This window comes from Notolepis coatsorum (genome assembly GCF_963971535.1).
Source record: "Notolepis coatsorum genome assembly, chromosome: 5".
Taxonomy (NCBI): domain Eukaryota; kingdom Metazoa; phylum Chordata; class Actinopteri; order Aulopiformes; family Paralepididae; genus Notolepis; species Notolepis coatsorum.
The window spans coordinates 169,566,617-169,593,597 of NC_140169.1; the positions used below are offsets into that span (position 1 = coordinate 169,566,617).

At 45.6% G+C, this 26,981-nt stretch overlaps 1 protein-coding gene across 1 annotated transcript in view; it reads left to right on the plus strand.

The window, feature by feature from the left end:
* The window catches only part of lrp1bb (low density lipoprotein receptor-related protein 1Bb), a gene marked incomplete at its 5' end in the record, with an annotated part of 1,188,884 nt that overhangs the window by 1,027,538 nt on the left and 134,365 nt on the right, over positions 1-26,981 (plus strand). The window contains 6 exon segments of the mRNA XM_084314368.1: positions 2,085-2,266; positions 4,943-5,142; positions 8,020-8,208; positions 10,092-10,240; positions 18,270-18,363; positions 24,119-24,235. Coding sequence (XP_084170494.1) covers positions 2,085-2,266; positions 4,943-5,142; positions 8,020-8,208; positions 10,092-10,240; positions 18,270-18,363; positions 24,119-24,235 — 931 coding nt within the window.

The following is a 26,981-nucleotide window of genomic DNA, read 5'->3' on the forward strand; positions in this document are numbered from 1 at the left end:
CGAGTATTTTTTATTTTATATAGTAACGTTATATTGTGCATTGGAAACACAAACATACTTAAAATGAGTAAATATTATTCATTTTAAACATGTTTATATTATTTATAGGGCTATAAAACAAAAAACTAAAAAATAATTGTTCTTGTTCTCATATAACCAGGGCAGGGCCTGAGGGGGGGCGGCGCCCTAGCGCCCCCCAGTGGCGGCCGCCACTGCTGCGCACATTAAATCACGGTTACATAACACCCCGCGTTCGTGTGGACAGGGCCTAAGTCTACCCGACGGTCTACCTTCATTGATCGGGAGGATTCTCCCACAGGGGGACACAGCCCGTTCTATTTGGCAAGGCTATATTATTTTCTTGCAAACGATGATTGAGAGGGACTCAAAGCACACGGTGTCCCTTAAGGGCAGATCGCATGGTGTTGGGGTTTGAAATAGTGTGTTTTAAAGGCACCGGTTTTATCTGCCAGCTGGCACAATTATTGTTTATTCCAAACAACTGGTTTTACTAACTCAAAGGCTGGCCTAACTCAGGGACCATGGTGGGAAGAAATCCCCATCATTAAGATCTTTAATGATGCCAAGAGTGGTCTGTAGAATTTTACACTGATATATGATAGATGACTGTATAGCTATAATATATATATATATATATATATATATATATATATATATATATATATATATATATATATATATATATATATATATATATATATATATATATATATATATATATATATATATTGTACTGTATACTGTGAATTTATCCAGTCATATTTTGGCAAAGCCTGAGGTGTGGCCAGCAATAGCAACCCATCCCCTATCCCAACTCGGCTCCAACACACACATCAGACCATAACTAAAAATGTAAACAATGTGGTAGACGTTGCTGTTTGACGGCATTACAGATTCTACCTTTAAGTATATTAGGACTGTCCTCAACTACTTAGGGCTGTATGTACCGGAGATGTGCTTATCATTTGTCTAATTCAGTATGAAAAAAAACAAACATGAATATAGGTCGACTCAGCCAAACCAAGCAATTAAATGATGGATTAATTGACTATGGGGGGGGGGGGGGGGGGCACCCATACAATCTATAAACTATAATAAGGACGTAGATAATTGGCTGTAATGCACTGTAAGTGTTTCCATTAACACGCATGGGAGCTAATAATTCTCCATATTTTAAACACATCAATGTTATGTGTTCACACCATGATGGTAGCAGTGTGCGGGTAAACAATGTCTAATTCCTCAGGGGGACAGAGATCCAGCTGCTGTTGTTGCTCAGTGACAACTATGTATAGGGCAGTACGGCTACATGGATTGCCGCAGTGGCGTCAGTGCAGGCTCGAGACATTGCTGACAGTAGTTTAGTTTCAAAATGACAATTGTATATTGTTAGTCATTTTAGTTTTCATATCAGGGGACCCCACTTGCTGTTGTGAACCGGTGTTTAGGAAAGTATGCATAATGCAGCATGCCTAAAGGGTTATAGTATAATTAGAGATGCAGAGTTAACTAAGAACTGAGCACTGAGTACATGATTAAGTGGATCAGCTTATACAAGTACTGAATTCTCAATTCACAGTCATTCACGCCAACTATTATCATTAAAGACAACAAGCCTCCTGCATGTCAGTTTAATGATAATTATTGCTATTTTTCAGTGTAGAACTTTGTTCTATGTGCTGGTATCATGCCGATCAGTTGTGGCCAACATCTCATTAATTGGATCATGCATAAGCAAGTTGGTACATGTCTGTCATAGTCAATGAATTCCCTTAAGGTGCGTTTGACTGTTGACCAGATTACATTTCAGCCAGGAGAGCAGGAGCCAAGTCAAGCGTTCAGAAAAACACAACTCGTCCATCTGTCCTCGTATTGAAGAGAGCTTAGTCATAATAAAATAGTTACGAAAAAGGGGGTCTAGGTTGAAAACAATGAGAATTATCCTCTAAAGTATCATCATCGGGACAACTTGATGATCTGAGTTTGAGTACTTGGGATTGGCACCAATACGAAATAATGTTGTTAACCTCTTAACTGTAACGTATCGCTCCCTGCATTACCAGATAGTTCACAGAACAGCAGTGCCCAGCGCCCTGGCAGTGGACTGGATCGGGAAGAACCTGTACTGGTGTGACGTGGAGAGGAAGACCCTGGAGGTGTCCAAAGCCAATGGCCTCTACCCCACTGTCCTCATCAGCTCTGGCCTGAGGAACCCTACTGACCTGGCCCTGGACCCTCAGACTGGGTAAGCGTCATCATCTTGCACAATTCCCAAGGAAGAAGAAATACATTCCCAATTACGAGGGATGCACCAATACCAATTTGTAAATGTTCAGTATTGGCCAATACCAATTACTGATCAAATTATTTACTTTTGCTGAACAATGTATACGTAGACAATTAGTTTATATTGAAATTCTTTATTGGGAAAACCACATTTTGAGGTCACTGGACAAATATGGTTGAGATATTATGAATGTTTCCATTAGAGAGATCTACCAAGCGTCTATGTGGCAAAAATGTCAGAGAACCAAGTGGGTGTGCTTTGATTTGTGATAATAATAATAATAATAATAATAATAATAATAATAATAATAATAATAATAATAATAATAATAATAATAATAATAATAATAATAATAATAATAATAATAACTTTATTTGTATAGCACTTTTCATACAGAGGTTGCAGTTCAAAGTGCTTCACAACAGTAAAAATACAGGCATGGGTGAGCATAGCAAGGTATGGTAAATCACAGTGTTTCACATTAGGATCTAGCATCCTAATAGGCTCTCTATTCAGTAATACAAATAATAAAGTAGTTTAAAATGATTAAGTTTAAAAATAGTCTAAAAATTATAAAAATAGAACGGACATACAACAACAGTAAAAAATGTAAATAGCAAGGTTACAGTAAAAAGTGTGAAAAATGATTCAGTTTAAAAATAGTCATCAGTAAGAAGTAAAAAGTGTGATAACCAACACATACAATTAGCATAGAAAAGTAGGCAGGGTAAGAATAGTGCAGGTAAGTCATTGAAATGCCTGAGCAAAGAGATAGGTTTTAAGCTGTCTTTTGAAGATGTCTAGCGAGTTGGCTTCCCTGATGTTTTGGGGTAGTTTGTTCCACAGTTTTGGGGCATAGTTGATAAAGGCTGCATATGATGATGTGGCACATCACTCTTGGTGTTGGGTTTTCATCTCAAAATGGCCTGATATCCAATAGCAGTTATCTGCATTACAGTGGCGTCGCGTGGGTAAAATAACAGGGGAAGCAAAATTGTTTTTATTAAAAAATTAATTATTAAATATTTTTATTCATATTTTTTTATTTTTATTTTTATTTTTTTTAAGTCAAGCAGTCACCATGTACACTACAGTATGGCTCGGCGGCCAGTCAAACTTTCTTTTTATTTATTTAACAGATTGCAGAATGGGTACAATACAGTATACGGCTCAATACACACAATTGTATAAGGGGATGCAGACCAGAGAAAGACGTTTGTCTTGTTTACAGTACATCAGGGTCATTAATACTGCTGGAGCATTGGTTCATTTTTGGTCCGATTTTTCCTTGCACGATTTTGCGCGCCGCGTGGGAGCAAATTCGAGACACATATTCGGTTGCAAAAAGGTGTCCCACGGTCTCCTCTATGGCCGTGAATATTTCACGCGGATCGGAATCACGGCGCACCCGTGGGACACTTTTCCGTTTTCGGCGAGTTTATTCCACGGTTTCGGATTTCCTTTTCTAAGCATTTCCGGGGCTACATGTGAATGAGTAAAAGTTGCGGGACGCCCTGATGTTTCCATGATAGAAAGCTCGCGTGGATCCCATAATAGGCTCACTTAATACACGTTTTTAAAATCACGCGACATTTTCAGGGTCGCGAGCCGACCTTTTCCCCTCGTTTTCGATGATGGAAGTGATTTGGGAAAAGCTTCGGCACGCCGAGAGGTACCCGTGGATTTAATCTTGCGAGGATCGGGGCAATATTCGGCCCGTGGGAGCAGTCACGGGTTAATACAATTTTCAGAGTGCAGAGGGGAGGTGTGTAGAGGGGATGCCAAACTAATTATTCTGCTCACAGCCCCGTTTTAAACTTTTAAGGTGTGGCAGTCAGCTCGAATCTGATTGGCTAGTATCGGTTTTGGACTCTACATACATGAATCACATGGTTGAGGCTGGAGAAAGACACCTACCCCGGGCCCTGCCTCTCCTCTAGCTGCAGTGAGCATAGTGAGTCTGACAGTGTGTTAGAGAGAGTGAGAAGGAGAAGAGGGAGACATTAAAAAAAAATAAAAAATTATAACACAGATGCACAGATGAAAAAGAATGTAAACTATATTAAAAAAAATATATATTTTCTTCATATTTGATATTTGATATTAATTCATATTTTGATAGGGAGGCCTGGCTTCCGTTGGCTTCCATAAGGATTCGCCACTGCTGCATTAGTGCATCCCACTAATTACACTATGCACCAATATGGCAATCTTGAGTATAGAAATTCAAAAGCATGCAAAAGAGCCATCTGAACATCAACATGCCGCCCATTAACACGGCGGCACGGTGGCGCAGTGGTTAGTTCTGCTGCCTCACAGCAAGAAGGTCCTCGGTTTGAACCCCGGTGGGAGGCCTTTCTGCGTGGAGTTTGCATGTTCTCCCCCCTGTGTGTTCGCGTGTGTTTCCCCTAGAAAATAGAAATCAACAGCTGAGGGGAAGAACTTTTTCTTTTTCTGCAGCCGTTTCGATTGGGCTTCAGCCGGTGGTGGGCTTTTCAATTTGTCTCACTGGGGGGAAGGTGTTCGTCCGACTAACCATGGCCTGCCCATTGATTTTCACGTCTCTCTTGTTTGCTCCAGCATTTATGCCGTGGCCTTCTGAACCGTACAGTCCAATACCACTCTTGCGTCTAGGTATGTGTTCTGGGTGGACTGCTGTGAGTCGCCACACATCGGGCGTATTGGCATGGATGGCCGAGGACAAGCGGTTATCATTGACACAGAGATCTATAGCCCCACCGCCCTCACTATCGATTACACCAACAAGAGGCTCTACTGGGCGGACGACAACCACATTCTGTTTGCCAACATGGACGGCACCCAGAGACACAAAGGTGAGACAAAGCACTGCTCTTTACACACACTAACGACTAATGCCATCAGACTGGTCCATGATAAATAAAAGAGAAAAACAAACTGGTGGAACATCAGTTCTTCTACATCGTGGAAGAAACAATTAAACGCTGTAACCATTGTGTATATAGTTCCGTTCATGTCCACTGTTCCCAGGTCAGTCATTGGTCCATAACCACTATCCACATAAATCCACATTAATGGATTTATTTACATTAATTCCCAGAAATTCCAATGGTTTCTTCCAAGTCCTTCCATCCATATAATGTCTTGTTTTTTTCCATTCCTCGGAAATCAGAGACTTCCACATGGAAACATGTTTTTTTTTTCTAATGTTGGCCAGATGGCAATTTAGGGTGCTGTTGATGTTGCTGGGTAGGGTTTACTGGACAGGCTAAACTCCGATTCACATAAGTATGAAGTTGAACGTAACTTTCTTTGTTCATCATAACTCAAAATACAGGTCAGTGTTATTGTATTCCTCTTCCAAACCGCTTACAGCCTCAAAACGCTCAGACTACATAGTGTTTCAGACTGAAAGAACAAACAAACAAGCCAACACAAACTTCAATCCAATACAGTATTTGGTAAACAAAGCCAGTGGTGGTAGTGGGGTCAACACAGTGTTTCAACAGAGTCTCGTACCGCAATCATGGACTGTGCCAGCCAGTGTATGCATGTGATCAATATGTTGCTCTGTGTAAGCCAGACACCGCACAACATGGCATACAAGACTTAGGGTAATGACTTATTCATAAACTATTAATAACACATAATAGGTATCTTGTGACTTGTTGAGAGTGTGCCAGTCACTAACCAGGGCTCTCCCCAGGAGACTGTGATATGAATGTTTTCGATGTCAATTGAGTTATGTTTTGCTTTTGTTTATTATTTATATATTTTCCCCATTTAATTTATTTTTCAATTATTTGTTTTGATTTTATATTGTCTGTATTTTATGTTCGAAATAAAGAATAAAAAAAAATCAAATCAAATGTCTGGTCTGATATCAAATTATAAATGTTTGGGTCACTTGTGTATATTTGACTAAATAACATTTCAGTCTGCTAAATCCACACCAAGACCCGGCACAAACCCATTCCTTAGGCCATTTAAATTGAAATAAAATGAATGAATGGAGATTAATTTAATTGAACTGTATGGAACTGAACCTGAGCAGAATAACAATATTTCTGGGCAGCTGGGTAGCGTAGAGGTCTAAGCACTCGCCTACCACCGCAGAGACTCTGGGTTCGAATCCAGCTGTCAGCGGTACCTCTGGTTTGGTCAGTCGTCCCTATACAAACACCATTGGCAGTGTTCGCCGGTAGGGTATGAGTCCTGGTTGTTGCAAACAGCGACTCCTACTCGACCTGTTCAGCAGGGAGGGGATCTGGGGGAAATAGCATGAACCTCTGCACCACACGTTACGTTCTCCCACTGAAACTCCTCGCTGTCGGGTGAAAAGAAGCGGCATGTGGTAGTCTACACCCTCCCCAGACCGACAGTAGGGCAATGCGTGCAACAACCAGGAAGGGAATTGGCATAGCGACTAAATTGGGGCATGGGAGAAAAAGATAGAAAGGCAAAAATAAGTGACACCAATGTTATTGTTATTGTCTGTTAACACTTTAATCGCCATGGGTTAAATTCATAATTTACCATCCCTCGCCAGCTCTATTTGTCTATGGAGAAGTTCCCCTTCTTTGCAGGGCTATAACTTTTTAAATTCTATTGCTAAATTGCCATTATTATGGCCCATTCAATGTCCTATATATATTGTTCAGGGTGTAGCAACGTTAAACTTTTTCATTCACATATTCATACTAAAATATGGTCTAAAGTATAAGTATGTTTTTATCGTTTTCTGCAGCTTTCTTCAGAACGTGATTTATAGCCCTAAATGCATTATATTGATGATCAAATACAGTTTGGTAGGAATCTGTGCGAGATAAAAAATTTCAACTGGACGTGGTTCTAGAAGTTTCTACTCATCATCTGATGATGACCGGATGGGCGGGGGATCGTTTATAATTCCGTGGGCAGCGTTAGATGATTCATCCAGAGTGGGTCATATGTTCATCATAGCAGTTTATTTGGAACACGTTAGAATATAACGCTGAATCTTACCGTGGCTTCGTCGCGCCGCTGGCAGATGAGCGTGGAACAGATTTTTTTCTATTATGGGATGGAGAAATGCCTGATCCATTTCCAGGTTGTATAATAGTATATACGTCCAAATCATGTTGTTTTTTCGAGTTATTTGCACCGATCGATGTTCACTGTGTCAATACGGAGTCTCTCTAACGATAGCGAGTGCCCGGACCACATATCAAGTCAAGTCAAGTCAAGTCAAGTCAAGAGTTTTATTTGTCACGGCATACGGATATACAATGAAATGCGGGTGGTCTTGCCCGCAACGATGTGCATGGATGAGCACTACCGGATCAAAGGTTAATTTCCGGTTGGCGATCTGCCGATCGGCCACCAGATGGCGCTCTTGAACCGCTAGAGAGTTGAGTGGAGCTTTGCAGTGTGTCTCAGGGCTCCGGAAAGGAAATATGATTTCGATAACAGATTTTTGAAATATTGACATCAAAGACGAGTTACGGCGTCTTCAGCAGAATGAGCATGGCTAGGAATGATGTGTAAACTCGTCCACGGCGATCATAGTGTTAATCTGTTAATTATTATTATTATATATATTTGATTTGATTTACTCCTTCATTTATTCTTCATATTATTTATTATTGTGTTCTGGTATGTCTTGTTATATGTTATGTGGAAAAAAAGAAAGGTTTGATCACAAAAGAAAGGCAAAAATAATAACAATACTTTGCACCTTCCCCCCTCCACAGTGTCCTACGATCACATCCAGGGGGTGATGGCGCTGACGCTGTTTGAAGACTTTGTCTACTGGACGGACGGGAAGTCCAAATCGCTGCGGCGGGCTCACAAGACGACCGGGGCTCAGGGGATCGAGCTCCTGAACTCCTGGCAAGCCATCAAATCCATCAAAGTGTACCATTCCCTCCGGCAGCCCGAAGGTAGGAAGTTTGATTGATTGATTGAAAATTGTATTAACAGATTGCAGAATGGGTACAATACAGTACGGCTCAATACACACAATTGTTAAGGGGATGCAGACCAGTGAAAGACTTTCATCTTGTTTCCATCAGGGTCCCCCATTTTCAATTCATCATAACATATATGACATACATGACATACAGATAGACAGTACTGCTTACATCTATACATTTATTTATACATCGGTTCAAATAACAAACTCAGCAAGACCGACGGCTTCTCAGTTACAGTGGGTGACAATATTGTCACAAGGAAAGAAGATATTACCTACCTGGGTTCCATCCTAGAGGCAAATATTTCCTGTGACAAAATGGCATCCAATGTAATAAAAAAAGTCAACCAACGAACTCGATTCTTGTACCGGATCTCCTCACTGGTAAACAAGAATACCCTGAAGACTCTGGCAGGAGCACTCATTCAAGGGTACTACGACTATGCTTGCACCTCATGGTACCAAAGCACCTCAAAGGCGCTAAAAACTAAATTACAAACATCTCAAAACAAACTGGTCAGACTACTGCTTGACCTTACTCCTAGAACCCACCTCACCCCTGCCCACTTTGACAACCTAGGATGGCTTAGAGTAGACGACAGAGTACAGCAACTTGCAATGGGCCTGGTCTACAAGATACACTACACAACCAAGGTACCCATGTACATGTCAAAATACTTCCCAAAGGTCAGTGAATACCATGATCACAACACCAGAGGGAGCTCCACAAATCATGTTAAACCCAGATTCGGCTCAAACAAGGGACTAAACACGTTTCGCAATTATGCCACATCAATGTGGAACGCCCTACCCAAAGCTGTAAAGGAATGTGAATCACTACCCACTTTCAAAAACACTCTCAAAAAACACCTACGGGAGACTGCAATTCGAAACTGGCCCATGTAAATGTCCTAACACAACCCCCTCCAATGTACAGTAAATTACCAAGTATGGTCTTGTCAATATTCCAATGTACAGTTTTGTTTGTACAGTTGTACAGTGTCCCCCACCCACCCCTCCTACCCAACCCCCCCCCCCCCCCCCCACTCCTACCCAACCTCCCCCCCCCACCCACCCAACCACCTCCAATGTACAGTTTCTACGTCAAATGTATATACTTTTTCTTCTGGACTCTTTCTGTATCACAAACAGTACTGTATTTGCAAATCTGGTATGTCATAAATGTATAGATGTAGCAGTACTGTCTATCTGTATGTCATGTATGTCATATATGTTACGATTAATTGAAAATGGGGGACCCTGATGTAAACAAGACGAAAGTCTTTCTCTGGTCTGCATCCCCTTAACAATTGTATGTATTGAGCTGTACTGTACTGTACCCATTCTGCAATCTGTTAATAAAGTTTTCAATCAATCAATCAATTTATGACATACCAGATTTACAAATACAGTGCTGTTTTTGATACAAGAAGAGTCTAAAAAAGAGAGTATATACATTTGACGAAGAAACTGTACATTGGAGGGGGGGGGGGTTGGGTAGGTGGGGTGGGGTGGGGTGGGGGGGAAACTGTACATTGGAGGTGGTGGGGTGGGGTGGGGGGGTGGGGGGGGGGGGGTTGGGTAGGCGGGGTGGGGGGGAGTAACTGTACATTGGATTATCGACTAAACCTTACTTGGTCCCAAGAAGAGGGTCTTGTGTATTATTGGGTTTAATAGGACATTTATTGTAAATTGGAGGGGGTTGCGTTAGGACAAGTGCCCACCTTGCAAACCTCAACAGTACTTAAGGGAGCTCGTTTACAGTATTAGGAGGGAAATGGTCTGTGTAATACGTTTTGGTTTGTTTGTCACTCACGGCGTTCCTTCTCCCTGTCCTTTTCTCTTGTACAGTGCCCAAGCATCAGTGTCAGGTTGCAAATGGCGGGTGCAGCCACCTGTGCCTCCTCTCCCCCGGCGGGGGCCACAAGTGTGCCTGTCCCACTAATTTCTACCTGGCGGCTGACAATAAGACGTGCCTCTCCAATTGCACATCCAGTCAGGTCAGTTGAATTGCTCTTCTTTTTTTGGGGTGGGGAGGGGGGGGGGTGGGTTGTTTCACCTGTAGATAACCCATACATATTTTTGGCAAAGCATTTAATCTGTGACAACTAGTAACTCTTTTACAACCGCTCTAGTCGCTGCAGTTGAGTAGTGTTTCTTCTGTTTGAGTACTTAAAAAAGTCCCCTACTTTTAAGTATTACTTTTAGAATACAGTGAGATCAGTTAACACAGTTATGCTTCAGATTATTATTTTTTTTAAATAATTTTCTATTTGTATTTACCCAGGGTAGTTTATCTGAGCATGAATGCTCTGTTTCAGCACCACCCTGCTTAACACTCACACAGTTCCATTCACACCTGGATCCGCCCAGTACAACCACAGTCTGTTGGCCACTGAGCAACTCAACTGGAGCAACTGGTGCCTTGCTCAAGGGCCCTTCAGCGGTTGGTATTAAAGGGGCTATGTACTGCTATTCCTAGCACTATTTGGGCAACTTTACACAATTCCTGTTAGTCTATTGAAGACATCTGTAAGGTTTTTTTCCAAAAAATTCATTGTTTTATATTTCTAATCAAGTACTCAAAACCATAATTTTTCAGCTCCAATATTTCAGGCTGTTATGGCCTGTCTCCGCCCATAAGCACTTTGAGTGACAGTCAGTCCGCACAGTCTGCGACTGGTATGAATGAATGAATGAATGCAAATGAATGAATAGACAGAGAGAGAGGTAGACAGAGAGAGATAGAGAGAGAGAGAGAGAGAGAGAGAGAGAGAGAGAGAGAGAGAGAGAGAGAGAGAGGGGGTGGGTGCGAGAGAGAGAGAGAGAGAGAGAGAGAGAGAGAGAGAGAGAGAGAGAGAAAAAGAAGACAGGCCGGGGCAGATTGAAACCCGACACCTCTGCATACTCTGGAGGGAGAGAGAGAGAGAGAGAGATAGAGAGGGGGAGAGAGAGAGGGAGAGAGAGGGAGAGACAGAGAGAGAGAGAGAGAGAGAGAGAGAGAGAGAGAGAGAGAGAGAGGGAGACAGAGAGAGAGAGGGAGGGAGCACTTGGGGGGGGGGGGGCTGCCGCGCCACACGGGAGAGGGGAGGAAGGGAGGCCCCCCCCCCTCCCCCCTCGTTTTCGAGAGGGTCAGGAAGGCAGGTCCCCCCCCCCCCAAGTGCTCCCTCCCTCTCTATCTGTCTCTCTCTCTCTCTCTATCTCTGTCTCTCCCTCTCTCTCCCCTCTCTCTCTCCCTCTCTATCTATCTCTCTCTCTCTCCCTCCAGAGTATGCAGAGGTGACAGGTTTCAATCTGCCTGCAGTATGAGGAAGTAGGCGGGCATTAGCTCCAACCACAGAGCCAATCGCATCGCTGTGCGCTACCCAGCGTCCGAATGACGTGACTCAGACGTTCAAATCAAAATGGCCTGATTTACTGGAGGAGGAAAGGGGCTGAGCTGAATCAGAGCAATCCGCCAATATGGTATTTAGACACTAAAACACATTGATACAAACTCCTATTACTATAATACAATGCTAGAGACTGAAAAATGACATTTATAGTACATGTCACCTTTAAGGGATGGGAGAGAGTTATTAATTCCCTTCCCCCGCCCAGATTTGTCCTGCCGATGGGATTGAACCGGCCCCCTTGCGGTCACAAACCCACTTCTTTAGGCGAGAGGGTATGCCCACCCTCCACGCCTCAAAAGAAGCGACAGAGCGATATCTACTGAACACTGAGCGGCGTCTAGCCAAAGACCCCACTCAAGCCACTGTGTACCGCGCTGAGATCGACAAGCTGATCACAGCGGGACACATAAAGAAAATTGACATTCAAGAGGCCGACCAGACGATTGAATCATGGTACGTGCCCCACCACAAGGTCCACCACAACGGCAAGGATCGCATTGTATTCAACTGCAGCTACCAGATCGGACTACAGAATCTGAATAAAGAACTCTTGCCCGGCCCGACACTCGGCCCCTCTCTCCTCGGCGTACTACTACGTTTCCGCCAAGACAAGGTGGCCATCAGCGGCGACATCAAAGGGATGTTCCTGCAGGTGCGACTAGTGGAGGAGGACAAGCCCTTGCTGCGGTTCCTATGGAGAGAGAGGATCAAAGATGAGCAACCATCCATCTACCAATGGGAGGTCCTCCCCTTCGGCACCACATGCAGCCCATGCTGTGCTACGTTCGCACTGCAAAAACATGTGACAGAAGACCCTGAAGCTGACGAGGAGGTCAGACAAAGTGTAGAGATGAGTTTCTACGTGGACAACTGTCTGCAAAGCGTCTCGACGCCAGAAGAAGCCGAAGCCCTCCTGCTCAAGCTCCGCGCCTCACTGATCAAAGGCGGCTTTGATCTCCGGCAGTGGGCCAGCAGTGACCCTCAAGTACTTCGCAGCCTCTCCCCAGAGACAAAGGCAGCAAGCAGCGAAACCTGGATGGCGACCACCCCAGGTGAAGCACAGGAAATGACATTGGGCCTAGTCTGGCGCTTCAAAACAGACTCGCTCCATTACAAATACACACCCCTGACCACGGAGCAGGGAAGGTCGACCCCTCTACCGACCACCAGACGGAGCGTATACAGAACACTCACAAGTCAATACGACCCGCTGGGGTGTATCCTACCTTACACCACTCGGGCGAAAATGATTGTACGAGAGCTGTGGGACAAGGAACAGGGCTGGGACGACCCCATACCCGACCACCTAGCTTCCACCTGGAGAGAGTGGGAGAGAGAACTCAGCTCGCTCCAAAATGTGAACATACGCCGGAGCTACTTCCCACCCACAGTGCGGCTGGAGACGTGCCAGATGGACCTGCACGTCTTCAGTGACGCCTCGGAAGTGGCCTACGGCTCGGTGGCCTACTTGCGGGCCCGAGAGGAGGGAGGAGAAATACACACAGCCTTCATCCTGGCTCGCTCAAGGATAGCCCCCCGCAAGCAACAATCGATCCCGCGTCTAGAGCTCTGCGCAGCTCTGGTAGGCGCGCAACTCGCCACGTTAATCCAATGTGAACTCACCATCCCGGTGCAAAGAACAATCTTGTGGTCAGACTCCATGACCGTACTCACATGGATCCAGTCCGATTCTTGTAGATACAAGGTCTTCGTGGGAGTCAGAATCACAGAGATTCAAGACCTGGTAGGATCAGCGTGCTGGAGGTACGTGGACACGAAACAGAACCCAGCCGATGTCATCACACGGGGGATGTCCCTAGATGACCTCACACGTCACAATATCTACAGTGACGGTCCTGAGTTCCTCAAGCTCCCGGAGGAAGAGTGGCCTACCCCCACCCCTCGGGAGGCTAGTCAAGAGGAGGCAGAGATCAAGAAATCTATGTTCTGTGGGTTGACGCACACCCCAGTCCCCACTGACCCTAACATAGAGTAGACGACTGCCTCACCTTTGAGAGTGCGCAGCTAAAGACATTCCTGTGGCACCACCCTGAGGTTCCCCCCACTACCGACATTGACGCATCGAACTACGCAGAGGCAGAACTCCTTCTGCTACAGCGAGCCCAAAGAGACTCGTTCCCCGACGAGCTAGACTGCCTGCAGGGAACAAAGCCAATCCCGTCAGACAGCAGACTGCTCCACTTGGCCCCCGAGCGCGACACCCATGGCCTCATCAGGGTGGGTGGTCGTCTGAGACGGGCCCCGGACTTAACGGATGACGTCAAGTTTCCTATAGTCCTCAACAGCCGACACAAGGTCACTGAGCTCATCATAAAGAAATACGACGAGGACGTGCACCACGCTGGGGCAGAGAGAGTCTTCGCTGAGATCCGACGTCGCTATTGGATACTGAACGGAAGAGAAGCAGTACGTCGCTTCCAGCGGACTCGTCTAGACTGTCGCAAGTGGCGAGCACAGCCCAGTATACCCAGGATGGCCGACCTGCCTCACTGTCACACCCGACCCGTGGCGAGGCTGATAGAGTTGCCGAGGCTCCCTGACTCCCCTGATGACGATCATGACCCACTGACTTTGTAGATTGCCCTACTCCCCACAACAGACATTGAGCAGTTGACTGGACTATTAATCTGTCTCCTTTAACTAATTAGGTGCGGACTAATTAGGAGGCGGCTGTTGTGAAGGGCCAGATTAAACTGAGAATCTACCTTTATCGTTTGATATACTTTGTATATTGGTTATATATATACACGGAATATCCCTTTACCTGCGTTCAAACCAGAGTAATATTCGCTCTCCTATTGGACAGCGCCCCCAGGCGCCAGCGCGCAAGCCCCCAACGGCAGGTTCAAAGACAAGTTCAGGCATGTCAGAACATGCCCGGAGTCAGCGTATTGATACCAGACAAAGACTGCGGTTTGGGACTAGATATTCACTTAAGTATAAATAGAGCGCAAGGTGCGCACAGCAGTAGTTCAATTCGAGAACGTTCAGTACCTTACCCACCTTCACCACGAGTCAACGTGCAGTGAAGTGAGCAACCTTGCGTCTAACAGAGCATTGAGAACCACGTGCGAATAGTTTAGTAAAGTAACGTCGAGTTCGACCTAATCTAATGTGAAGTAAATAGTCGTTCATTTATTGTATATCGTGCGGCCACAGTTCGTTCGTGTGTAGCATTACCCAGCGGTTCGTCGTGTCTTTAGCTAGTGTACTTAGCCAGGGTGTGTGGCCTAAATACGTCGCCCACACCCGAGGAGTCCTAGGCGGAGAACCGTTGGACATGTACACAGGAGAATCGGCATCGGCGATTGCAGAACCATTACTGGTTGGATTATATTGATTTGGAACGTGGTACCCGGAGAAGAGCATTGTTGATTTCCACTGTCGTTTGGGATTCAACCTCGTGAGGATTACAACTCGGGCCGGCCTCGTGGACGGAGGCTGGCTAGCTGTTATCAATGCTATCTAGCATTTGGATTACAATTATTACTTTGCTGCTGATCAAGGGAGTTTACAAGGACCGACTCCTGTACCTGGAGTCTCTTTATTCCTCATTGAATCAGACGGAGTACCCGAACATTCCTCTACCCTCCAGGCCTTACACCCCCGGAGGGAACCCATTGTCTCCAGGCGGTACCAGTGTTGCCCTATCTAGTTGCTACTATACGACAGGTGGTGTCAACTTAGACCCATCGTAGGATTCCTGCTATTCTTAGTGACTCATGCTATTGACTGACTTTACGTATATTCTTCGCCATACAAGCGCGACCCTAATTCTCATTCTGTAACCTAATGTTGCCTAATAATAATAAATTACCCTCAAATACTATTTCTTTGTCAATGCCGTGTTCTTGTGGGTGTTCACCATCTATATTTGATGTACTGTCTGGCCAGTAATTAAAGTACATAACTAGCAGTGGTTTAATCTATCACAATCTTTAATACAGTCAGGGATTTGTAACCCCTCAGTTACACAAGCAAATGCAATATTTGCAACAGCTTGCAAATTTGACCAATATGTCCACATAAAATGGTCAAGCTGCTCGCAATTCTCTGGTTCGGGTTCATTTGACAGAGTCACTCTTCCACCGGGAGACACATCGTGAGGAGGACTGTACTCACTAAACTAGGCTTCAACAGAATACATCACCACCAACTCCTGGAGTCAGCATTGCCTTGGCTTGGGCTGATCGCTATACTAACTCGTTTGGCTGGGTTAGGGGGAGGGAAGCCGTGGGTGGGAAACTGGCGTTGTGGACAGCGACGCCTACAGGTCAGGTCTGGGCGCTTGCTCAGCGGAGGCAGTGTGTGTGTGTGTGTGTGCGTGTGTGTGTGTGTGTGTGTGTGTGTGTGTGTGTGTGTGTGTGTGTGTGTGTGTGTGTGTGTGTGTGTGTGTGTGTGTGTGTGTGTGTGTGTGTGTGTGTGTGTGTGTGTGTGTGTGTGTGTGTGTGCGCGTGTTGGTGAGGTGAGGAGAGGTACTGTAGGGAGACATAGGGGGTTACAGGTTACAGGTCACTCTAAAAATATATAGCCTATGTAGAAATCCCACACAATTTAAACAATTTCCCTGCAATAAAACACAGAAAATGCTGCATATATTGTATATGTTGTACCCAGTTTAATCACCTGTATACATTGTATATTGCTGTTGCACTTTACTGTTACATTTGGACTCTGGTTGGATGCCAAACTTTTCGTTGTACTGTACTTGTGCCGTATGATGACAATACACTTGAATCTAATCTAATCAACAGTGTCCCTCAGTGTCCGTCATGGCCCACTCTTGTTTTCCATCTGCAGCATTTTAATGAGCTGTAATTAACACAACAGGGGTTGCGTGTCCTCTGGATGACCCTGATAGGTGGGCACTTTTACATTCAAAAGCACTTGTCGTATATTCGGGTCAGTACTCTGCTTCTCCTGTGGCTATGTGTCTGGTTCGACCACCGGTCTTGGTGCAGGTGTAGTGCAGAAGAATCTGAGTCCACACAAGCCAGTTGGAGTGGTATACTATAGATCTTTTATTTAAAAAGAGTCCCTGAAGGTGGTCGTCTTTGAAGCTCTCTGAAATATCATAATACACACTCTCTCTGGATGGGTTCCAGTATTTACAAAATCATTATTTCAGCAGGTTTGGTCTTTGTTTGGCATTTTGCATAGTCGTAGTCATCATTGGCATGGCAGAGCAGAGAGGGCCTTCATCCCGTGTTCAATGGCCATTTCTCCTCGTCATCTTCATCTTCATCTCCATCTGCATTTTGTGTCTGTTGTGTGTGTGTGTGTTCCCCCGGGCACAGACATTTAAACCGTCCAGGCCCGCCTCCCTCATCAAGAAGGACACACACCCTCAGCCAATCAAAAACAAGCCTGAGGCCGTGTCTGGCCTGTGAGTCAGAAAGACGATCCTCCCTCTGTTAGTTCTAATAAAATAGTTTTCTTCCAATTAAACCTTTTAGATTAATGTTTTCCAAATTAGAGTTAGGCGATCAGTATCTACCTCTTAAAGACAAAGATATAGATTATTTACTTAATATTTGTACTGTTTGATTTAAGCTAAAAGCTAGGTTAAAGAATATTATCCAGCCAACCAGTCATTCTGAAGCCCTTGTTGGAATGTGCACCAGACAGAGGAAGCCTCCCTCTTCGTAAATGCAGCTGTGTTTGTCACACAAGGTCTTTGATTGATTAAAATACACTTGTTTTCAGCAGTTGGACTATTACAGCATATTTGGACCTTATGTCCCAGTGCTGAAGTAAAGTTTCAGCCCCTCTTATCCACTGAATCAAACGATACCAAACGATCTGCTCAATAATTCCAGTTATAATATAAACCAAGTGTTTGATATCCCTTTATTCAGATGGACAAGCCACCAGTCCTATATTTTGTTAGCTTTTGTTATTGCTTAATTTTAACTAGATATTGCTTGTAATCAAAACTCCTCTGTCTCCCAAAAATGGAGGGAAAATCTACATGTGGCTTCTAGCAGTGTCTGTTTCTTAGATTCTTGTTTGAGGCTGGTCATAAAACCCTCTTCCCAGTATGTTCCCATGGCAACCTAACTTATCAATCACCATCTATCGCGGTCAGGCCGACAGAACCAATCCAAAGTGGTTCACAATCTGTTCCTAGCATCTACTCTAAGTTTCTAAAGTGAGTGTCCTGTTTACTTTACTGCGTGTTGCTCCATTTAGCATTTGCAGACAAACTGATCTGTCCTTCAGGGTTTTCCCAGCTAATTCTACTCAAGGTCTGTATCTGACCAATGTATAACATATTTGCATGAAGTATTAGATTGTACGATTACGGATACCAAACACTCTTGATAACTCTGGAACGAAACAGGATCAAATAAATCAACCTGAAGGTGAAGTGTCCCTTTTACCCACGCTGCAACTTTGTTCTCCCGTTTTTTACCCTTTTGTTTCTCCGCTCTTTCATGCCACACTCCTCCTGAAGCGTGACTCCCCTTGAAAGCGTTGGCGTTATTGATTTGCATTCTGGCTTTGAAGGAACATGAAGGCGAAAAAAGAAAAAAAATGTAATCGCTGTGTTCTCATGTCTTTCGCGTTTTTCTTTCTCCCTGTCTTGTTCGTTGTTCTCGGGGCTGTACAGTTTCGCTGTGGGACAGACGAGTGCATCCCGTTCTGGTGGAAGTGTGACACGGTGGACGACTGCGGAGACGGATCAGACGAACCTGCCGACTGCCGTGAGTGGCTGTCCTTCTGAAAGACAACTGACCCGACCAATAGGGCGCCTCAGAAAATCTCAGGAACCGGGTTCAAAACGTTAAAGATATAATTATAATAATAATAATAATCATTATAATAATAAACCTTATTTTTTTTTTGTATCCACTTTTTCTCCCATCCCAATTCCGCTGTTTCCAATTCTTCCCTCCCCTGTCTCGAACGTTGCTCGCATAATGCCCCCCACTGGCCGGATGTAGGGAGGATAGAAGCCTTGCATCACGTGTCCCCTCCGGTACACGAGGAGGCAGCCTGTCACATCTTTTCACCGGCCAGCGCGGACTCTCATTGGCGAGGTGTAACGTGTGGGAGGCTCACACTACCCCCGCCATCGCCTGTCTCTGCTGTGCAGGCGTCCCCCAACCGACCTGTAGGAGTCGCTGTCCACAACGTCCAGATTACCACCCATCGACTTCCACCCGCTGACTCTGCCAATTGAGCCAGTATGACGGCCGGCCCAAGCCGGATAAACCTTATTTGTATAGCACCTTTCATACAATAATTGTAGCTCAAAATAAAATAGACATAACATGAGCATTAAATAGACAGAATAAAAGCAATGCGGAGAATAAAAAAAATAAAAAAGGGTAAAAGCTATGAATGCAGATAATATACTATAGTTAATATCAAAATTACCCTTGTAATTTTAAATGACAGACTGCTAGAGTATACCCACTTTAGGATTCAAATGGTTTGCATTTCAAGCATAATTCTTTTTTTATATACTGTATATGTGTATATATATATATATATATATATATATATATATATATATATATATATATATATATATATATATATATATATGTAGAAATCGTCGGAAAGGAGAGACGCACAATTTCTATCTTGCGACAACACCAAGTAGTGTGTCATTTATTATCTTCTTAGCACAAGTGACAGCTGTCAGATCTATGCCGTGCTAAACTCTGACAGCTCCTCGTCACCAAAACCTTTTATGAATGACATTCCACCAGCGCGTCTTCTCTAAGCCCAACCCCATTAAAGTGACAGTGCCCCATCAATACATCAAAACAATCTAATGGTGAATTATGTCCATAGCACCCACTACATACGTCCCCCCAGAATGCATCATAACAAAAGAAGTCAATGAACAGGAGGGCGGAGAACCCTGCCATAACGGCTCCGCCTGACCCCTGTAGCGGCCGGCGCCGCTGTAGGGAAAACCTTAAGGGCCCTACGGCCACTCGGGCACAGGATAGGTGGCGAGGGGGTCTCGCGGGCCTTACTCGGAAGACGGGGCAAGGTAGGGGGTCGTCCCCGCCGTGGGGGCTGGGCCAGTCCAACAGGTTTGCCCAGGTCCACATGAGCCGGTTTAAGGCGGTCTATGGAAATGTGTTCCAGCTTCCCGCCCATGTCCACAACAAAGTACTTGTCTCCAGCCTCCTGGACACGGAACGGACCGTTGTATGGAGGTTTCAAGGGGTCCCGGTGGGCATCGTGACGGATGAAAACATATTCCGCTGACTGCAGACTTGTAGGGACGTGCGACCGGGGAAGGCCGTGCTGTGAGGTGGGGACCGGCGTGAATACCTTAGCCTTCTCCAGAAGTGCTGTCCGCTGCTGGGCTGCACACCAGGGGGCAGTAATGTTAGGGATGAAATCCCCTGGCACCCGCATAGGCTGACCGTAAACCAGCTCAGCCGAGGAGGTCTGAAGGTCTTCCTTGGGGGCCGTCCTGAGACCAAGCATGACCCACGGGAGCCGGTCGACCCAGCCGCTGTCAGTAAGGCTGGCCCGAAGTGCTGCTTTCATTGAGCGGTGAAAGCACTCGCATAACCCATTGGCCTGCGGGTGGTATGACGTAGTCCGGTGTAGCTTCACGCCCAGGCTCTTGGCGACCGTGTTCCAGAGCTCGGACGTGAACTGTGGGCCCCGGTCTGAAGAGAGGTCGGCTGGAGTGCCAAACCGGGCGACCCAGGTTCCAATAAAGGCTCTGGCCACCTCGGCGGACGTCGTGCCTGACAGTGGAACTGCCTCTGGCCAACGGGTAGTCCTGTCTACCATAGTAAAGAGGTAACTGAAGCCGTGTGAGGGGGGCAGGGGGCCCACTAGGTCAATGTTCACGTGGTCGAACCTCCTTTCAGGTACAGGGAAGTGCTGCAGGGGGGCCTTGGTGTGACGGTACACTTTAGCGCGCTGGCACTCCAAACAGGAGTCAGCCCAGTCTCTTACATATTTGCTAAGCCCAGGCCAGACAAACTTGGCGGACACTAGCCTCTGCGTAGGTTTCTTTCCCGGGTGGGAGAGGCCGTGAACAGCGCCATAAACACGCCGCCTCCATCCTGTGGGAACGATGGGGCGGGCCTGCCCCATAGAGACATCACACAGGAGTGTGGTGCCAGCGCTGTCAAAAACCACATCCTCTAACCGCAGGCTTGAGGTGGCTGACCTGAAATCTTGCACTTCAGGGTCGGTAGCCTGGCCCGCCGCCATACCGGTGTAATCCAGCCCCAAGTGGATGGCGCCCACTACAGCCCGGGAGAGGCAGTCTGCGACAAGGTTTGCTTTACCTGCCACATGTTGAATGTCAGTAGTGAACTCTGAGACATATGAGAGCTGTCGCTGTTGACGGGCGGACCATGGCTCAGACACCTTGGCCATGGCAAACGTCAGCGGCTTGTGATCCACGAAGGCCGTGAACTGGCGGGCCTCCAGCAGGAAACGAAAATGGCGGATGGCAAGGTAGAGGCCGAGGAGCTCCCGATCGAAGGTGCTATACCTCCGCTCGCTGGGGCTTAACTGGCGGCTGAAAAAAGCGAGCGGCTGGCAAGCCCCGCCTACCCACTGTTCAAACACTGCGCCCACGGCTAAATCTGAGGCGTCGGTGGTGATGGAGATTGGGGCCTTAAAGGAAGGATGTGCCAGCATGGTGGCGTTGGCTAGGGCAGCCTTGGCATCCATAAAAGCTTTGTCTCTCTCTGTAGACCAGTCGACAGCATGTTTTGGCGCTTTACCCCTAAGGGCATCATACAACGGCCGCATAATCCGAGCGGCCTGGGGAATAAAGCGGTGATAAAAGTTGATCATTCCGAGAAACTCCTGCAGTGACCTAACCGTGGGCGGCCAGGGAAAATTCATCACCGCTTCCACCTTCATGGGAAGAGGGACCGCTCCCTCTTTAGTGACTCTGTGCCCCAGGAAGTCAATGGTCGACCGCCCAAACTGGCATTTGGCCGGGTTGATTATCAGTCCATGCTCATTTAGCCGCTCAAAAAGCATCCTGAGGTGGGACATGTGCTCAGCCTTAGAGGCGCTGGCTATGAGGATATCATCCAAGTATACAAAAATTAAATCCAAGTCTCGTAGCACAGAGTCCATAAGGCGCTGGAACGTCTGTGCAGCGTTTTTGAGGCCGAATGGCATGCGCAGAAACTCAAATAGTCCAAATGGAGTTATGACTGCTGTTTTGGGGACATCCAGCGGTTGGACAGGCACCTGGTGATACCCACGCACAAGGTCCACCTTGGAAAACATTAATTTCCCTGAAAGGCGGGCAGAAAAGTCCTGAATGTGCGAGACTGGGTACCGGTCCGGTGTCGTAGCATCGTTGAGCCGGCGGTAATCCCCACACGGGCGCCACCCGCCTCCCGGCTTGGGGACAATGTGGAGGGGGGAGGCCCATGGGCTGTCGGAGCGACGGACAATGCAGAGGCGTTCCATGTTCTCGAACTCTGCCTTGGCAATGCTGAGCTTGACCGGGTCGAGGCGCCGAGCCCGGGCATAGACCGGAGGGCCGGTCGTGGCGATATGATGTTCCACTCCATGCTTGGCTGTAGATGATGAGAACGTGGGCCGCGTGAGGCCAGGGAACTCGGCGAGAAGGTGTTGAAACTCATCTGTGGCGGAGAGCATGCTAGAGAGTCTGATGGAGTCTGCACCCCCAAGCGCACCAGCATAAGAGCAGAACGTAATGGCATCAATTAAGCGGCAATTTTTAACATCCACTAACAGTCCATAATCACACAAAAAATCAGCGCCTAGAAGAGGGACGGCTACATTAGCTGTGATAAAGTCCCAGCCAAACCGTTGGCCACTAAAACACATTTCGACATACCTGGTGCCATATGTGCGGATGGGGGTGCCGTCCGCCGGATAGGATGTCCACTCTAGAAGCCGGCAAGACGCTCCTCTGCGCGCCCGTGTCGCACATGAAACGCCGCCCGGAGATGGTGTCCTGGACAAACAGTAGCCTGCCAGCCTGACCGACGCTCATGGCCACTAACGAGCGCCGGCCCGGGCCACTGAACCTGCACGGCGGGTGGCACTGCTTGGCTGTCGCTGCGGCGGTGAAGTTCCAGTCTCCCGGCGGTGAAACAAAGGCTTGGGTTGGGAAAACTGCCGCTGCACAGTGCTGTTGACCAGCCAAAAAATAAGTATCAGCCTCCTCGGCCAGAGCGCGGCAATCGTCTATAGTGGTGTTGGCCAGAGCGGCCCGAACCGGAGAAGGCAGCTGACGCAGGAAAAGTTGCATGAAAAGGAAATCAGGCTTGTGCTCTCCCAATAAATCCAGCATCCTATCCATGAGCTCCGATGGCTTGCTATCACCGAGCCCTTGCAAAGAAAACAACCGGCTGGCCCGCTCGGTATCGGAAAGTTTGAATGTCTTTAACAGATGAGACTTGATCGTGAGATATTTATCTCGAGCCGGAGGGTTCTTGAGGAGGCTCACCACTCTGCTAGCTGTCGAACTTCCCAGGGCTGACACCACATAATAATATCTTGTGGTATCCGAGGTAATCTCACGCAGCTCGAACTGTACCTCCGTTTGCGCAAACCATGCCGAGGCTGACGACTCCCAGAACTCAGGTAATTTCAGTGAAACTGCGTTCGTAGACATGTTGCCGCGGAAGCGTCTTCAAAACGTATAACAGGGTCACCAATGTAGAAATCGTCGGAAATGAGAGACGCACAATTTCTATCTTGCGACAACACCAAGTAGTGTGTCATTTATTATCTTCTTAGCACAAGTGACAGCTGTCAGATCTATGCCGTGCTAAACTCTGACAGCTCCTCGTCACCAAAACCTTTTATGAATGACATTCCACCAGCGCGTCTTCTCTAAGCCCAACCCCATTAAAGTGACAGTGCCCCATCAATACATCAAAACAATCTAATGGTGAATTATGTCCATAGCACCCACTACATATATATATATATATATATATATATATATATATATATATATATCTCAGGCAAAAACCCCATTCAACTGAGACTTCCTGGGATTTCCTAACACGCTCTATTGAAGTCACATCCTACTGTAAAAGGGGGCTTTCATATTTGCACATTAATGGAACACTGAGGGCTCTGCTTTAGTTGCCAGTAATACATTTAGTATGATGGCCTTAAAGGGACACTCCACCCATTGTAAGAGGTCTTAAAAACCCAAACAGTGCTTTCTGGATTCATTTAAATAACTCCAGGCTTCTTAAAATTGGTGAAGTATCCCTTTAAAAAGGAGCCCTTGTAGTTTGTTTGCTATTTGGTTGATAAAGAAATGTCCTCTGGCTTTTGCTACATTGCTCTTTATTTCTCTCCCTCGCAGTCTTCAACATCAATCTCTGTGTCATCTCTCATTCAGCTCTTACGTGGTGCACGTTGCATGTTGATAATGGAATAATAATAGTAGAAGTTCCACTACTGTAATAATATGTATTCCCGGAGATAAGGAGCAGTTGTTTTCTTTCCCACCAGCGGAATTTAAATGTCAGCCGGGGCGATTTCAGTGTGGCACGGGCCTCTGCGCTCTCCCCCCCTTCATCTGCGACGGAGAGAACGACTGCGGCGACAACTCGGATGAAGCTAACTGTGGTAAGGAAGGGGGTCACTGCGATTAACTGCAAGATCATAATTATTATTCCAGTGGAGCAGGCACGTGCACACATAGAGCCCAAGGGGTGCTTGAGCACCTGCCTTTTTGAGCCTCCTAAAAAAGTGCCATTAAAAAAAAAAATTGCTGTTACGCATATAGACTGCCCTTCCAACTGAAAAATGTCAGGATAGAATCAAAATATTAGGTAAAGAGAGAGAGATGCCCCATATTCCATTGCAGTTTGCACGGCCTCCTCAGCGTGCCTCTCCATGGACCTATATATTTTATGCATAGCGTGGGTGGTGATGATGATGATGATAGAAACTGCTGTGGCCCATACAGTTGAATGCTGGTATTACACTCACTGAGGGACACGAAGAAGTCAAGTCCGATGGGATTTGGGAATCTCAAATACAAATCGGGATTGGAATAAAAAATGCATTTATATTAAACAATACAGAATATACAGCACTTCTTGGGGTCTGTAGGGTAAGCACTTATTCCCTCCCCCCTGAACATTTATGGAGATGTATGGGCCTTTTAAGTCAGTGATAAAAGTGTCTTTCAAGGATAAGTGAGCTCCTGCACTGATTATTATAGTTCAATATTCAATATTTGATCACCAAAACCCCCCAAAAAGCATAAAAAGGGGGCCCCCCGCCCGAAAAGGGCCCTTAAAAATCGGGCTTGCGCACTACGCACGCTCGGTTAAAACACACATAGGTACAGTGCCCTTTTCAGCATTTGAGCACCTGCCCCTCTAAAGTCCTGTGCACATCCCTGCAGTGGAGTATACCTAATCGATACCTAGAGCCATGTGCAATATGTCAGAAATGATATACATATATATATATCCCCTCCACTCAAAACCATGTTTGTATTAGGGTTAACTCCTCTTGGAGGCATTGCTTTGACTATACAAATACTTGTCACAACCAGAGCGCCTGTTCACATTCTTCCTCTGGAGAGGGAGAGCTTCTCTGTACTTCCCTGAAATCTGAGTTGCATGTGTGATCACCAATAGGCCAAACCTCTCATATGTGCTAACTTAAAACCTTTAGCTTCAGCTACACAGAAATCTGAGTAAGTATTGACATGTCTTGAAAGAATATAAGCTACTGATTTGGGATTCCTGGTAAATATCGATGGGTGCTTGTTGTGGATATTTGAAAATCCTTGCATTCTTAATAAGGGTAAAGGTGTAGGGATGCTGCTTAGCCGCTTTCAGTAGTTTATTGAACAATTTGGTGGAAAAAACATATCTATACAAATTGTTATTCAATATAGAACATTATTGTAAGGGTTTAAAATACATCTGGAGGGGATCTTTAAGGGTTTTTACATTTACAAAGCTGTTGGATATCCCTAATGGAGAGATTATGACCAGAAATTGGCTGCAAGCTAGCCTAGCTTAGCACAAATTCATTCAGTAAAAGCAACAGATCAGATCGGCACTCTGTATAGTCTAGAACAGTGGTTTCCAAAGTCGGGGTCGCGACCCAAAGGTGGGCCGCGAGCAGCCACGGGAGGGCCGCGAGATGGTTTCCAAAAAAAAATAATGTTTTTGTAGGCCAGGACAGTGTTTCTAGTTGTATTCTAAAATGCTATTCTATTCTAAAATGTGACTATATGGTTTTATATTAACTTAATAAATAAACTAAAACGAAAAATCTACTTATTTCAACGAACATTTCAAACTAAATAACAGATTATGCACATAAAACGCTGAAAACAACCGAAGCAACAATAGTATTTTAATGAGGCTATTATTATTATCATTATTATTTTGCAACAAGTTAGCCCTCTCATAAATAGCACATATAAATGAATAACTAACTTGAACTAACTTAATAGGATTGAAGTGATATTTGGCTTAAAGAATCGGTCGCCTGGCAAAATAAAAGAAAAAAAAAGCCTGACGATGTGCATTGGGCCGCGGCTCTCTGACGCCTAATTTTCTGGGTCCCGGCCTGAAAAGTTTGGGAACCCCTGGTCTAGAAGACAGAATCAGTATCAGCTGTGAATCCTTTTTTTTTTTTTTTTTTTTTTTTTTTTTATACAAAGACCAGTTTGAGTGTAGAAGACGAGGAACAAACTTACACCAAGACAAAATGGAAATGACAATACATGAGAAGAAAAAACAAGGAGGATAGCACACACAGGACTAGACAGCATAGTAGAAACAGTACGCTACCGTATCTCCCCCTCAATAACCCAGAAAATCCCCCATTACCCCCTTTCCACAACCCCCAGGACCAACCGTATACAACTACCAACACAATCTTCCCCACCACATCCCCTATGCATAGACACATTGCCTTGTTATATTAAATACAAATTATGTAACGAGGCCCTTGATCTGCTCTCTGACATCTCCAAAATCGTAGCGTTCTCTTGTTTGGCACCATGTCTCCTAGAAACAGAGCTCTTCGATCTCAAGATGTCAAAAACAAATACGTATGTTCAGCAAATGTGGCTCCACTTCTAGTATTACTTGAATTGAAAGGGAATTGACCCCAGTTAATTTGTCTCTCAAGGACAGTTTAAAAAATAAACTTAAACTTTTGTTTTGTTTTCTTGTTTTCAGTTTCTTTGCTTGCATGTAATTTTAGCCATCTTAATTGTTTCATTGTGTATTGTGTGTTGAGTACTGACTTTTAATAATTCTGTTTTGGAATAATTGTTTTTGTATGTTTTTTTTTGTGTGGACCCCAGGAAGACTAGCTGGTTGCCATCGCACCAGCT